General features: G+C 38.6%; 2 protein-coding genes across 3 annotated transcripts in view; one reads left to right on the forward strand and one right to left on the reverse strand.

Moving 5' to 3' along the window:
- Positions 674-8,695, reverse strand: LOC109227010 (3beta-hydroxysteroid-dehydrogenase/decarboxylase). 2 transcript variants are annotated; one of them, XM_019391996.1, is made up of 12 exons: positions 8,247-8,695; positions 7,428-7,517; positions 7,198-7,331; positions 6,881-7,051; positions 6,424-6,540; positions 6,258-6,337; positions 5,111-5,306; positions 4,174-4,288; positions 3,381-3,555; positions 2,507-2,663; positions 1,314-1,380; positions 674-1,233 (listed from the first exon to the last, which is right to left on the reverse strand). In XM_019391996.1, the coding sequence occupies exons 1-12, from the start codon at positions 8,488-8,490 to the stop codon at positions 1,031-1,033; spliced, it is 1,749 nt and encodes a 582-aa protein (XP_019247541.1). In that variant the 5' UTR covers positions 8,491-8,695; the 3' UTR covers positions 674-1,030. The 2 variants fall into 2 exon arrangements, with proteins under 2 accessions (XP_019247541.1, XP_019247540.1); XM_019391995.1 differs by having other exon boundaries at positions 3,381-3,560; positions 4,170-4,288.
- LOC109227851 overlaps positions 12,125-14,712 on the forward strand; it is an 8,122-nt gene continuing 5,534 nt past the window's right edge. The window contains exons 1-2 of the mRNA XM_019393044.1: positions 12,125-12,270; positions 12,991-13,051. Coding sequence (XP_019248589.1) covers positions 12,125-12,270; positions 12,991-13,051 — 207 coding nt within the window. The remainder of the gene's footprint in view (positions 12,271-12,990; positions 13,052-14,712) is intronic.

The following is a 14,712-nucleotide window of genomic DNA, read 5'->3' on the forward strand; positions in this document are numbered from 1 at the left end:
CAAAAGCATCAATAAAAATTACTCCAAATAGCATTAAAAGTCCCATAAGGCCAACGTTGAAGAATGCCAGTGATCAATGGGTTGTTAGTGCCATCACGGCTGGGGCATCTATGTTTAACTCTTAAATTAGCCATCTTTAAGCCGAACTTTCCACTATCTTGAAGAATTTAAATTACAAATTAAAACAACAAACACAAAACAAAGAAAAGAACATACTAAAGGAGTCTAAAATAGTTTGCAACCAATTATCACCCCAAATACTTCTAGCATGCACATGATGCAATGAATAGATGTTTCAACTACATAACCTCGCCAAGAAATATCGGTTTACCTACCACTTTGTTTGTGTGTACCCAACGGAAGTTGTAAATTCTTTAAACTCCCTAATTTCTATTATTTTCGTCAGTTATATGTTTCAAGGATATTTGGAAGAAAAAAAGTGGTTAAAGAGCAAATAACCTGTCGAGGCAGATGGGGAAATAGAGGAACATATAATCTACCAGGTGGAAGCGGGAAGGAGGTTTTCACTGTCACCATCCTCTCTGAAACTGGTTCGTTCGAAAGACGCACACCTTACCCCTTTCCATATGACGGCATGTTTCTCTAAAATCACACTGATCATTGTTTCTTCAGGTATAACACAATTAGGAGGTTGTAATACACACAACAGCAAGAACTTGGCAAGCATAAGCACAATTTATATCCAAGCAACTGATCCAGTATGTTGTCATCATTTGGAATCTATTACAGCCAAAAGAGCAAACTCTGTTCTCAATGTAGAATGAAATCTTCATTCTTTTCTTTTTAACTTCCCAGTTTTTTTCCGTAGCCCCAGTACAAGGTTATGGGAATGAGGGGGTGAGGGAGTTTAGTTTCTCGACAAGATATAGATCAACGACCCTTTCCATATTGAGTTAACAAACGTCTGGTACAAGAGGTCACACATCCAAATTAAGGAAAGCGAACCAGGCAGATATACACCACTCTCCCTGTCTATTGTTAGAACTGAGTAAAGCACCAGGATACCTTCTCATTGCTGAATCTTCAATCTAGAAGAGCAGATCCCTCGAGGTATTTCTGAATCAGAATGGATCAATGCCAAAGGCAAGGGTAAGCTCCTCATCAGCAAAGTAAAGGCACCTTTTGATATGCTGAATATTACATTTGCTGTACTATCAATTTCATCCTCGTACTGCTCGTAAATGAGGAATGAAGTGAATGCCAGAGCTAGTGCTGCGTTGGTTCGAATCATGTCAAATAAACTAATGGACTTTAATGCACCATTAAGCGTGAAAATGTTGAATAACACATACCTATACCAAGTGCAAAAGTCAAGCAATCTGCAATGATCAACTTCAAACAATACAGGGGTATGGCGGCCTGCAGAAAACAAGAAAAAATTTGGTGCAACAACCTAAACCATAGAGTCAAGGACTGACTAAAAATCCTATTTGCTGTCTGACCCATTTGACAACCATTGTAACTAAATGTTAATTCTGATTAATCATCAAATAGATGAGGTCCATATCTATTTCAAAATCAGCTTCTTTTATCACCACATTATCCTTCCGTGCATCTCCTTTCTAAAGGCAACTGTTTCACCCTTCTTGCTATTTCATCTGCTAAACCTATTGTCTACTATTCGTTTCTTTGGCACACATTCAATAGCTTAAATTCATTTGCTTTTTCCCCTCCCAGTTCTAATTACTTACACAAAGCAGTGTTATCAAAGGCGAATGGCGCAAAAAAGCTCTAAGGCCCATTGGGGCTTTAAGCGCACAGCGCAAATAAAGCGTGGGCTTTAATGAAAAAAGGCGCAACCGGAGAAAAAGTAAATATATATATATATATATATATATATATATATATATATATAGTCCAACACCAATAATTATAAGCATGAATAACAAATATATGGACGATAAAGTGAAATATCAAGTGTTCAGTGTCGCCTTTCCAAGATTACACTCATTGGCAAGGAAAAGTATGCCTTAGAACCTTGATGTGACACCGAAGCGCTCCCAAAGCAAGGTGAAGCGCTCAACATGTTTTGAGCTTCGCTTTAGAGCTTAAGCGTGCCTTTGACAACACTGACACAAAGTGCAACATAACATCCAGGAATGATCAAAGCCAGCTAATTCAGTTAATTTACCTGTCAGCATAGTTGATAGGTCGCACATAATGGTAAAAAACTTGGGCGTCCTTTTTTTTTCGAAGTTTTGAAAAAAGTGATTGTTTAACCTGTTTTTACCAAAAGAGGCTTTTTTCTGAAGATTTCCAAAAATCGTTCAAAAACTAGCTTTTGAAGTTTCAGAAAAATTTGAAAAATAGAGTTTGGAAATCTTCCAAAAAAGGTTGACCTTTTTTTTCAGAAACAGCTCAAACACTTTCTGGGAAACTCAAAAACTGAGTTGGAAAACTTCAGACAAACGCCACCTATCATCACTAACTCAACTCAGAATGAGCAAAAAGAAGGGAAGGAAGAACACGAACTCAAAGCACACACCTTCAAAAATATAGACCAATCTTCTCCTTGGGCTAGTAAACTTGCTAAATGACTCATTCTGTTCCACGTATATGCTAAGTTGTAAAAGCAATTTCTCATATCCACTTCAGAGATCTCAAAGAAAGACCATGATATCCTGGGAACTGCAATGCCATATCTGCAGCAAAGACATCATTATTGGGGAATACAGGCAATTCCATGCATAAAAAAATATTGAAATTCTAATAGAATAGCGGCAAGCAGAAAAGTTCGTTAAGAAATAATGCTGTCAATCATCAAAAGCTCCCAATCAGAAATAGATTATTTAAACATTGAGATTTTACAAATAGAGGAAAACATAGATCATCACGCAATAAAAGCTACAAAGAGAGAGAGGGCCTATACTGGCAAATAAGTTCCCCTTGAACTTTCACATATTGTTCCTTGTAGCTGATTGAATTGAACGGAAATAGCAAAGCTGGAGAAGCCTTCAAAGGAAAGAAGTTGGACCAGTAGATAAAAGAAATGCTAAAGGGTTTGTGTTCCGGTTCACTCTTACAACAGGATGAAACATAATCAATCAGTTCTTTTCACCTTTTCTTTTACTTCAGGTGGGCGGTGTTCAGGGAAGCAGACTTTAGTTGCATATATATCTAAAACGTCGCTTTATGATGCTATTATTTTTATAACTTCCATGCATTAAGGTTTGCATTAGGGCTCGCATGGCAGTTTTAAGAATATGCATTAATATCCAGTTGCTCCTGAAAACAAAACAGTATAACCAAATTTCATCTCCTTCAGAAACATATCGCTGGACTTGTCTTGCCAAACATTTCTTTTAGGAAAGTCGTCTCTTTAAACCATTTAAAGATAGTACATTCAGAGGCATGCTTACATTGTTGGTGGCAGAATGCTGTATCCCCAGAGAGCAGAAGCAATCATCAGTAGAAGCTGGGCAAGAGATGAAAGAAAACTCCTCCCAGACAGGAAGAACCAGTAATGGATGAAAACCAGCAAAAGGAAACAAGTAAATGTTCTCTGCTCATCTCTCCACAATAAAATTTCGGCAGCTGCACTAACATGATATAATATTAAAGGTAAGCAAGATGATGCAATGAAGAATTGTGATTTCATATCATCAATTTGGCAGATATAGAATAAAAGGTTGAAGTAGAATCAGAACGGCATCAAAGGAGCTTTAAACCTATTAGAATCTTGAGGATATTCAAAATTTGCTAATAGATACTGAATCGATCTTGAGCTTCATTGGGTCGCCAAGGAAGTTTCTGTAATGTGCTAAAAACTGTACCCAGAAACCAATTCTACATATGCAAGCTCAAATTCAGTCACAGAAGACCACCAGAATTGGGTCAAAACACCAAGTTCAGGCATGTTTCTTGTGGTCAAACACAATACTTTTTTTCCTGAGAAAAAGCGCTGGCAACAGGGCATTCAAGAAAACCACGATAAGTCAGTTCTCTCTACCAGTTCAAGACAAAATAATAGAGGTGTTAGGGTGAAGACAAATGCCTAAAGGGTCAGATTTGGTATTTCCTCTTAAAGCACAGAATCCACTATCACAAGTTTTATTTGCAATATCAATAGCTCAAAAAAGTAAGTGCTTAACTTGTGAAACTAGAAAACAACAATCCTGCAAGGCAAGAAATGTCACAAAGAAACATACCAACCTTTTCCACCTCCTAGCAGTTTATGCACGTTTGATTCCTCATCAGTGTCTCTATCGCTTGACAAAGATGATTCCCTGGCTAAATGAAAGGACTTAGTGGTTAAAGCAACTCCTTCCTGTATCAGAGTTTCACGTCCATAATAAGCAATTGCGTCATGTCTATAAACAATAGTATAAGATCTATAGCAAACTTCACTTAAAACGAAGCTTCCCAAAATCTTAACCATATATTCAGCACAGACCAACAGCATTAGGCAACTTACGCCCAACAAAATCAGCTTACCTATCAGCAAACTAGGGCAACTTAAAAAATAGTGAAACTTCTCAGAAGTGTACAGGAAACATCCAACATGGATCAAGTGTGATTAAAGCACAGGTATTTAATCAGAGAGATTCACAATGTATAAAGCATGTCTTTATCAAAACATCAGAGATAACCTGATTTACCATAACAGGGAACTTTTCTGCATATCACTAGGAAACTAGGGCAACTAGGATGCTTGTGTTCTGGAAAAAGATACTTCATCTTCTCCTCTCAGCTTAAATAAAATGCCAGCAAGTAAGCTAAAGTTCAATAGATCCATATACATGTAGCTATTTACTGCATTTACCATTCCGTCGATATAAAACATTTGCCAGTGAAATAATACTTCGTCATCCCAAAAAATGCATAGTTCGGAGAACAACAGTGAACTAATCTAATTCTCAGTGTGGATTCAGATATCCATTTCTTTCCTTTTTTTTGAAAATAACATTAACAAATTTGGAGAAGTACTACAAGATCAAAAATTTCAGGGTTAAACATAAATTTATTTTATTTGAAAATCCCATGGAAGAAACACAATTTGAGTTCCTGCTAAACAATTAGACACAGAGAGAATAGTTGTTTAGGCATAATTCACAGCTCATGGGAAGAATAATTTGAGGAGTAGACGTACTTCAAGGGAAACAACAGGAGAATAACCAATATATTTCTGAGCTGCAAAGCAATTAAATCTCCTATGGCACAATGCTAATTCAATAATATCAAAAGCTGGGACATTATCGGGATTCCAATTGCTCATCCTTGAAATTGTCCATTTCATGATCAAAGTACTATATTGGACAACCCTAGCAGGAATCTTGATCGTGGACCTGCAATCAGAAAGCACCAATTCTCTTTTAGGAAGCCACATTGAAAAATCCATAATGGAAGGGAAGGAGCAAAGCTACAAAATCAACAAGCAAAAATGTAAGCCAAGAATTAAAACAATAGACTATGACTAGCAAGCAAGTCACCAAATAGACAGCTTAACAAACATCTATCCAAGTACTAGAAGTATATGCAATAGGTAGTGATGAAGAAGGCAATACATGGGAACAGGGTAAGTGTTTCAAGAAAAGGGAGAAGAATAACGTGTAAAAAAATGGACAAACAAGAGAATTAAATGGAAATAGACATCATTAGGACAAAACAGCTCGGTGATTTCTCCCCATTTGCCTAACCTTGCCCAGCCTTGGTGGGCAGACCCTGTATTGGTGGGAAAACGTAGGTACCCGATGTAATAGTCAAGGTGCGCTCAAATTGACCCTACGTCACCATTATCACAAAGAGGGGGAGAGAGAGAGAGAGAGAGAGAAGAGAGAGAGAGAGAAAAAGAAGATGGACTAAGTTAACCTTTTCATCAAAGGAAAATGAGACAATAAAATAAGATAACATCATCAGAAAAAAGTCTCTAGCCAAATAACTTGTACAACGACTCTTCTTCATGCCAATCTTTACTCACGTAGCAACACAATTGCATTCTTCATATCGACCGGAGATGAAGATAATGACTGGACTAAAGTTTGATAGCCTCCACAAAACGTAAAAATATTAAAAGATAACAAGAAAGAAAATTCACTAGCACTTGACGAACTTATTTAAGCTAGGATGCCAATCATGATGGGAGGTAGAGTTTTGCAATGAGTGGCAACCACAGTACTCAGTACAGGAGAATTCACCTAATCTACACATATTTGGAAAAATCATTCAACAAATTTCATGTGTATGTGATAGTCACCAACAAAGGTAGATGTACGAGAACAATTTGTCAGCTATCTAACCTTTGATATCCCAATCTCTCCATCACAAGAGATACAAAATCCTTGAATTTCATTGGCTTGTGGTTAGTGATGAAAAAGGCCTACAATACATGGCATCGCACTGTCTGTAAATAAATGAACCACCATCAAAAGGAATTGCTGAATAAAGAGAACTCCAAATCTGTACCTTGCCATATATGTTACTTCCCCTAGAACGTAGAGCTTTTTCAGCACAAATATGTGCATGAGCAACATTCTCCACATAGGTGAAGTCAGACATATTGTCACCAAGCCCTATAATAAACTGAAATGAGAATGTCTATTACTTATTCAAAAAGGATGTATACAAAGACTAAACACTTTTAAAAAATTTAAATTAGAAAACTATGCCTACACGGCGACTAATTTGTGAAGATAGAAAAGTCTATGAACTTTTTCCTCTTTTATTTGACATACATCCCAAGGTGTCACCAGCAACAAAGAGTAGAGAAAGAAAAGTTCCTTAGAGATTTGAAGCATGGGTGCAACAACAGAGAGCTTAGGTCTAGTACATCACATTTACACAGGCTTAGCAAAAAAGAAGGAACATAATTGATTGATAATTTAACACAACAGGAAGTGCAAAGTAACAAAAGGCTTCCAACCTTGGCCCAGCCAGATTTTGCAACATTGACCAGCAAAGAGGAGAGATAATTGTCTTCAGGTCCAAAAACATAACTAGGACGAAGTGCACAAGTAAGAAGGCCGTCAGCATCATTTGCAACTAAAACTAGAGCCTCTGCTTGAGCCTTGAGATCAGTTACCATGTTCACAAACTGCATCGAGCAAGCATCAAAATGAAGAGAAGAAATGAGTCACATTAGAAAGTCATGGCCCAAAAAACGTGGAAGAGGGTTGGCAAGAATGAGGCCTAATAAAATATCCAAATTCAAGTCAAACAAGGTGCTGATAAGAGACTTACTTTACTGGAATATGGTAACGACTCATCCCCGCCATGTATATCCTGCCAGCTGTTCAAAACTACCTCAGCAGAACTGTTGTATACTAGCCTTTTGACTTTACACTCTTGACAAGCAGTAATGATATTCTTGGCACCTGAATGACATAACATTTCATTCACAATTAGGACACCAAAGATTAATATAGCAAAAGTGTGTAATGCACTTAAATGGCCTCTTGGTGAAAAATTACCTTGAACAACAATTGTGTAGCAAATATAGAAATCGTGAGCATATGAATCCCTAGAATCCATGTAAAATACAACTGATGCGCCATCAATAGCTGCATAGGAGAACATGATGAGGTAAAATTAAGCCCAACTTTATTATAGTGGAAAAACACAATTCTCCAGGAAGATACAGATAAAGGAAGAGACTCTAGAACCTCTTTAAACTACAATAAACAAAGTCAGATATATAGATAAAGACATGTCAAAGAATCAATCAAACGTCATAAGCAGATTGACTAAAGCAAAGTACTGCTGCATGTCTTTAGGGTGAAAGCACTGAAAGGTCAAGGAATAGCATGAGGCCTAGAAGGGGCCGGTTGCTTTTTTCCCTTGTTCAGTTGTTTGGTTGAGAAAAGAAAGTTAAGAAATATATGTCTTTTTAGTTCCCTTCCTGTGGAATCTCCTTAAAGGAGAATAAACACTTCCTCTAGGGAAGCAAGTCAAGGGACAAATAAGTCAATGACGAATGAGAACGAGCCCACTAACTGGAGGACACAATCACTATCTTCATGAAAGGGAAAAAATTCCATGGTACTGTTTTCAGATCAGCAAACAATAAACGCTGTAAAAGCACTGGGGCTGCAAGAAAAGTAGAAGACATTTCGTATTCGTAGGAAACATATAAGATACATGCATCTTGAGAATTGACGTCAGGAATCGAATTTGAGATAAACCCCTTTCTCGATAATCTTAGAGAGAGCGCATACACAGACCATACGCATTCTCCAGATGTATGTATAACAAAAAAATAAAAAACATAGATAGGGAGTGGGAGTTGGTACCTGGAATAATATGAGATTTATGAAGAACATCGACATGGAAATAGGAAGCGCGGCCAGAAGAGAGGGCATGAGAAAGAAGGGACTCGGAGGGTTCAAGTTGAAGACTGGGCAAAGAATCGGCGATTCGGACGATCCAATTGCCGACTCGAAGAAGCCTATCCACAAGGCATTTCCCGACGAATCCTCGTCCCCCTAATACCACGCACGTCTCCAACTCCTTACCACCTTCCGCCACAATCGCCATCCCTTTCCCCCCTTTGCACCAAACCAAAAGGGATCCAGAAAGAAAAAAAAGGAGGGGTTTATCGAAACGGTTTATTAGAGAGAGAAAATTACAAGTTTAAGGTGGGGCCTTCTTGAGGGATTCACCTAGTGGGTGGGGCTTCTCCTATATCGTTGCATCATTCGGGATTGGACTCGACTAGCGAGTCATTTTGCACGAATAGGCTAATTTAAGGTTTGTGTATATATTTTGAGTACCATTTAAAAAGAGAAAAAAGATTTAAGGCCTCGTTTATTTTTATTAAGATTAAAATATTTGAATCTGAATACACATTTAAATATATATATATATATATATTAAGAATGAAGATTAAAATAGTATCTCGTAAAACGGTACAGTTAAATTTGTTACATGGTTTATAAACAAACGAATTGATTTGATCCAAAAATGATAAGGAAATAAGATTAATATTAAAATTAGCAATTAAATTTGAAGAAGATGACGAGCATGGCTCCGAACGCAGCATCTCCGAGAGCACAAATAGAAATAACGACAAAGTGAAAGAAAGTTATTAATTTCAGAGCCAAAGAGTAAAATATAGCCTTTTTGTATAGAATGTTTCATGTCCTTACAATGGATGTTGAGCCTGCTATTTATAGCTTTACCTAGGGAAACAAGATCTTAGGATCAAGCTCCTCTTTAATGATAATAAAATAGTCATTGATGAACGCGTAACAGCGGACCATGAATGCGAATAATTTCTGCAATGGTCGCTCATTTAATGTTAGTAATTATTCCCTCATTGAATGCAATCTGATTACAAACCTTTGATCTTCCCCCATCGACTATGCTCCCTTTGAGATTTATCCGATATTGATTTTCGTTGTCTCCGGTATTGGTTATTCCCTGACTCTCCCTTTGCCTATCTTCGGTTCCACGTGTCATGTTATCATTCGACCATTCGTTATAAAGTAATTTTACCCTATACAGATAGTCCCTACACTTTTCGGTAGCATACCTTAGTATTACCGAAAAGTTGGTGAAGATTCCTTTCTTGGGGGAAAAGTTCTTGAATAGTCTCTGATGTTTGAAAGGACGCACGTCTTCTCGCATTTAATACCCCGAACACGTGTTGCCCTATGATTCAGCAAATATTTCGTCGATTTTCGAGGTAATCATGACCATAATTTTTGTCGTCTATAACTTCTCTGATGTTCATCATTTTTACTTCTTCACTTTCACAACTTTCATAAGTCTTTCTTCTTCTCTATTTGCTTAGAAATCTCTCATAACATTCAATTTTCTCAATAAGAATCTTACTAACCTTTTAATACCATGACTTCTTATGCTGCTTTCTCCGACAACACTAGTCTTCTCTTCGGGGGAAGCCCGTAGAAAAACAAGGACAAGGAGGTCGAAGTCGATTCTGAACCTCCCATTGTTAGTACTATCATACCTTATCATCTCAGCACCGCGAACGACTTTCAGGAGAAGGCTCCTTCTGCATCTTCACGAACTTGGCCAGTTAGTAGGTACCCCTACTTCATTCGCCCTTCCAATATCCCAATAATTTTGGAGCTTTGCCACTGATATCAGGTCTGCTTAGCACAAGTAGGCCCATCTACATGGCGGATGGTGGCCTGCCTTCACCAACTGTGCACGGAGACCAGGGAAACCCTAACCCTTGCACACATAATGAATCTTTACTCTCCCAAAAATTTTCGTGGGGGAGTAATAAGCTCTAGCAAGCATAGCCACCACGCTCTCCTCACCAGCGTAGACAATAACAATGATCGCGGATGGATGGAACGATTCGTCGTCATTGCTACCAAAGACATCATCCCGACCACAACTCCAACTTTTCCTGAGTCGTGGAATCGCTTTTGTAAGTTTTCGGTCATTCACTTCCTTCCTTCCTGAAAAAATTATTTTTCGTTGTTGCTGATTTTCTTGTTTCTTTTGTTTCAACTACCTGATGGAAACCACCACGGATTCAAGACCTGGACCAGTGGGTTCAGAAAATTCTTGAAATCACGAATCCAAAATCTTGCCGGTGGAAGAAAATATCCCCCAAATACGGGTGGAAGGCTAAGCACCATGGTCAAAACACCATTTCTTTTACCCTTGTTCGAATATAAAAATCTTTAATAACAAACTGCTAACTCTATTTTTTGGCCCAATACAGGACTTCCAAGGGGCTCTGTCATCTACCCCGAGGTCAGTGTCTTAGTTGATCCCGAGGAGGATAGGAGGGTGTTAAATGACCTTGCTCAGAGTAGAGCTCGTAGATCTACACGAGCCTCCGATGAGGCTGCCTCCTCTTTAAATCCCCAGCCTGAGATCAAAAAACCGAAGAGAAGACGCCCCTCCTCGGGTGGGGATCAAAAGAAGAAAGCAAGGAAAATGCCATTCGAGCCGACCAAAGTGGCCCTCGTCGATGAAGGGGAAGCCACTGACGAAGAGGCTTCTCTTCTAAGGAGAAAATGATCTTCTTCGGCTCAGATGGGGGGAGCTTCAAAACTCGACCATAGAAGAAACCCAAGTACTTTGGGGTGAGATGCACATAATAGAGAATGTTGATTCTCTCTTCCCAGTCCTCATTGCTGTTTCTGGTCCAAGGAGTTCGGACCCTGGGCTTCTTCTGCCTCCGACCACTGAGCAAATAACCATAAACACTTCTTCTGCCACCGTTGCTTCTTCACCTTCCACACCGATGAGCTCATGCCCATCGACACCAGCTGCTCCTTCGCCACCAGCAATAACTACATCTCTCTACCGGTACATTCTAAACAAGAAAGGGACACCTTTCTTCCTCGGTCTCTTGACCACGGGAACTTGGGGCATGTTTATTCACCCCCTTCCCCAGATCCTTGAGGGAGGAGAATTGGCACTCTTTCCATTTCGAAAGAGTGCCATCTTTTATCCAAGCCTGTAGAGCTTATGAACTATCTTTGAAGAAAGAATGGAAGAAAATGTGCTCCCTTCCCGGGGAGTGTCTAATGAGCAATGCCATGCATAGCGCGACGCAGGTATTGTACTAGTTTCTTCTTTTCTACTTACATGTTGCAATACAAATCCTAACTTTAATATTCTTTTTATAGGCCAAATTTCTTGCTTCTGAAGGCCTGCAAAGGCTGATCCTTAATAGGAAAGGACTTGCTTCCGAGCTGGATCAACTTTTGGCCGAACAGAACCAGCCTTCCCGATGCTGGAGGCAAAAGCTGCAGAAATGAGTGAGCTCGAGGCTCGGTTGCAGCAGAGCACGCAAGATAAAATGGCCATAGCTATGAAGCTGCTCAATTACACGAAAAATTAGAGCTAAGACCAAGTGGGTCGAGCCTCATGACGATGTACTTGCCGCTGCCGAGCGTGAGACTGCCTTTGAGAAGCAAATCAATAACTTGAAGGAAAACTTACACTCAAAATCAAAGAGGCCAATGTTACCGAGGAGAAGAGGGCCCGAGTGGAAGAAAGGCTCAAGAGGGCCATGGATCAGAACCGGATTCACTCAACTATAAATGTTGAGCTCGACTCTCGCCTTAGTGCCATGAGATCCGAAAGGAACAGCCTTCAGGCTGAAATTGATAAACTCCTAGCAAAACTCCAAGACCAATAGCATTCCCTTGTCTTTGAGAAGACATATGCTATATATCATATGAGGAGGAAAACCTTGGAAGAGGCCAAAGTGGGCATCGTCGATATTGATGATTGTATCGTCAAGGCCCAAGAACCAGAGTTAACTGCTCGCGAAAATCTTCCCATCTGGCCCGCTACAACTGACTCCCCGAGTACTGGTTCCGAGTACTCGAGAATCGAAGGATAGACTGAAGAAGCTGAAGGCCCCGAACCGATAGTGGATCCACTTTCCTCTACCCGGGGAAACATAGATCCCTTTCCCTTTTCAGATTCTGGTAGCAATGATGCATATCTTCTTTTTCTTTTCTTTTCTCTTTTTTGTACTTTGTAATTGTGCTAAATCTTTCACCGAGTTTGGCAAAGGTGAGGAAGATAAGGGTATAGCAGCTGCTTTGGTTCACTTGACATACGTACATATGTAGCCCGCTTGCCTCTATCTATTTGAGTATTTCAAACTATAATAGCCTCGGTTTTTTGGTGCTTCTCTACTACCGTAACATAAGAAGTTGGGTCGCTGTGTTATAACTGTTTATTGAATCCTTTTTAATGTGAGGTATTAACATTATTCAATATTTATTTTATTGAAGGGAGTTCAATAGATGAAATACGACTTTATTCACACATTATGACTGTAGGTTTATAATGGCAAGGTGCTACATGGTTGATGAGCTTCAAATTGATCGTTGAAAAAAGAATCGTTGCATTGTCCTATGTTGCTCTGAAGGCTACTTCTCATTGTCTTGATTCCATAGCACCCGGTGAGAGCTTTGTAGGTGTTTAGAGATGGCATCAAACTATGGCTTTGGGATAGCTCTTCATGGATACTTTTGCACTATAGTTGATTGACTTGAAGGCATTTTCTTTTTGTATGTACTTCATTAACAGTACTAGAGTCAACTTAGGACACATTATCACAAAGTTGGCATTAACGGTTAATTTCTGCAAGGTTTACTTTCAGCATTGTAAGACATTTATTTGGGTTGTTTTATATATTTAGCCACTAAGCAATATGTTTAGTGGCATTTTTTCTTAAAGATTATTGATGTTTGGCCACTGGTAGGGGTGTCAAATGGGTCAGGGCAGGTTAGGGCGGGGCGGGGCAAGCCTTGACCTGCTAATATTTTGACCCGCCCTGCCCTGCCCTATTTAGCATTTTTTCAAATTTTGCCCTGCCCCGCCCCGCCCCGCCCCGCCTCGCCCTGCCCCGCCCCGCCCCGTTTAGGCTTTTTTGTATTTTTTTTCTTTCTAATTTGTAATATTATGTTTATGCATTAATGCTTTTTTCCCTATTATGGATAAGTGTCCTTATTAGTTCGTTTTTAAAAATATCAAATATTAAAATAAATTCAAAATAATTTGAAGCGGACTAATAAAATGTTCAAAAGTTATTATGTATTAAAAATTATAATATTCAGAAATGCAAATTGGCTTACACTTTCAAAATGCAAAAAATACTACTATAATTGATGTATTGTGTCAAGTAATTTGTGTTCATTTCACATTTAAGAGTTTTGGAAAGATACATGTTTCAAAAAAGTTATTTTTCTCTCTTTCTAATGGAAGATGCAAATAATAATGTTCCATAAAATGTTTATTCTCTTTCTTAAGTTTCAGAAAATTCATTTAATCCTTCTACTTGTAATTTCCACAATTAATCTATTTTAATTATGGATAATTTTATGTTTTTTAAAATTGTGGGACCAGACATCATATAACTCAACAGCTTGTTCAATCATAATGGTATTACCATAAGTATACTTAAGCACATTAAAGGTTATCATAAGTATACTGCACAGGGTACTGGTATTACCATTAAAGTAATAGATGAAACTGCTATCCTTGCTTTCCCTATTGTCCAGTACCTTGCCCTGCCCCGTCCTATTAAAAATTTTCAAAAATAATAATTTGCCCTGCCCTGCCCCGCCCAGCCCCATTAAATTCTTTCCCTGCCCCGCCCCATTTAAGGTTATCCCTGCCCCGCCCTGCCCCAATTGCCATCCCTAATATTTGAGTTGCAGTTGAAAAAAATTCTAAAACTGCAGTTGTGTTTGGACATAAATATCAGTTGGAAAATAAAAAGGGTTGTAAGTTGAAGATTTGAGGGTGCAAAATATGATTTTTACCAGAACTACTGTTTTAATATTATTTGTGAAGGTCGGCGTGAATATAGCCTCTTACAGAAATATAAGGGAAAGTTGCATACAATAGCACCATTCTAGTCCGGCTTTTTCCCAACCTCGAGCATAAGAGAGCATGGTGCACGGTTAAGTTAAATTTGAGTTGCACCTGAAAAAAATTCTATTTCAACTATAGTTGTATTGGACATAAATTTCAGTGAAAAAAAAAGGTTCGTAAGTTGAAGATTTGAGGGTGGAAATACAATTTTTACCGGAACTACTGTTTTAGTATTATACGTGAAGAAGGTTATAGGTTCGAGCCGTGAAAACAGTCTCTTGTAGAAATGCAGAGTAAAGCTGCATACAATAGACCTTTGTGGTTCGATTTTTTTCTGGATCTTGTGCATAATGGAAGCTTAGTGCATTGGGCTGCTCTTTTTTAAGTTCAATTGCTAAAGTTTAGTGTTTGTAAATATAAATGGTCAAATTA

The sequence above is a fragment of the Nicotiana attenuata genome, chromosome 6, assembly GCF_001879085.1.
Source record: "Nicotiana attenuata strain UT chromosome 6, NIATTr2, whole genome shotgun sequence".
Classification (NCBI taxonomy): Eukaryota; Viridiplantae; Streptophyta; class Magnoliopsida; order Solanales; family Solanaceae; genus Nicotiana; species Nicotiana attenuata.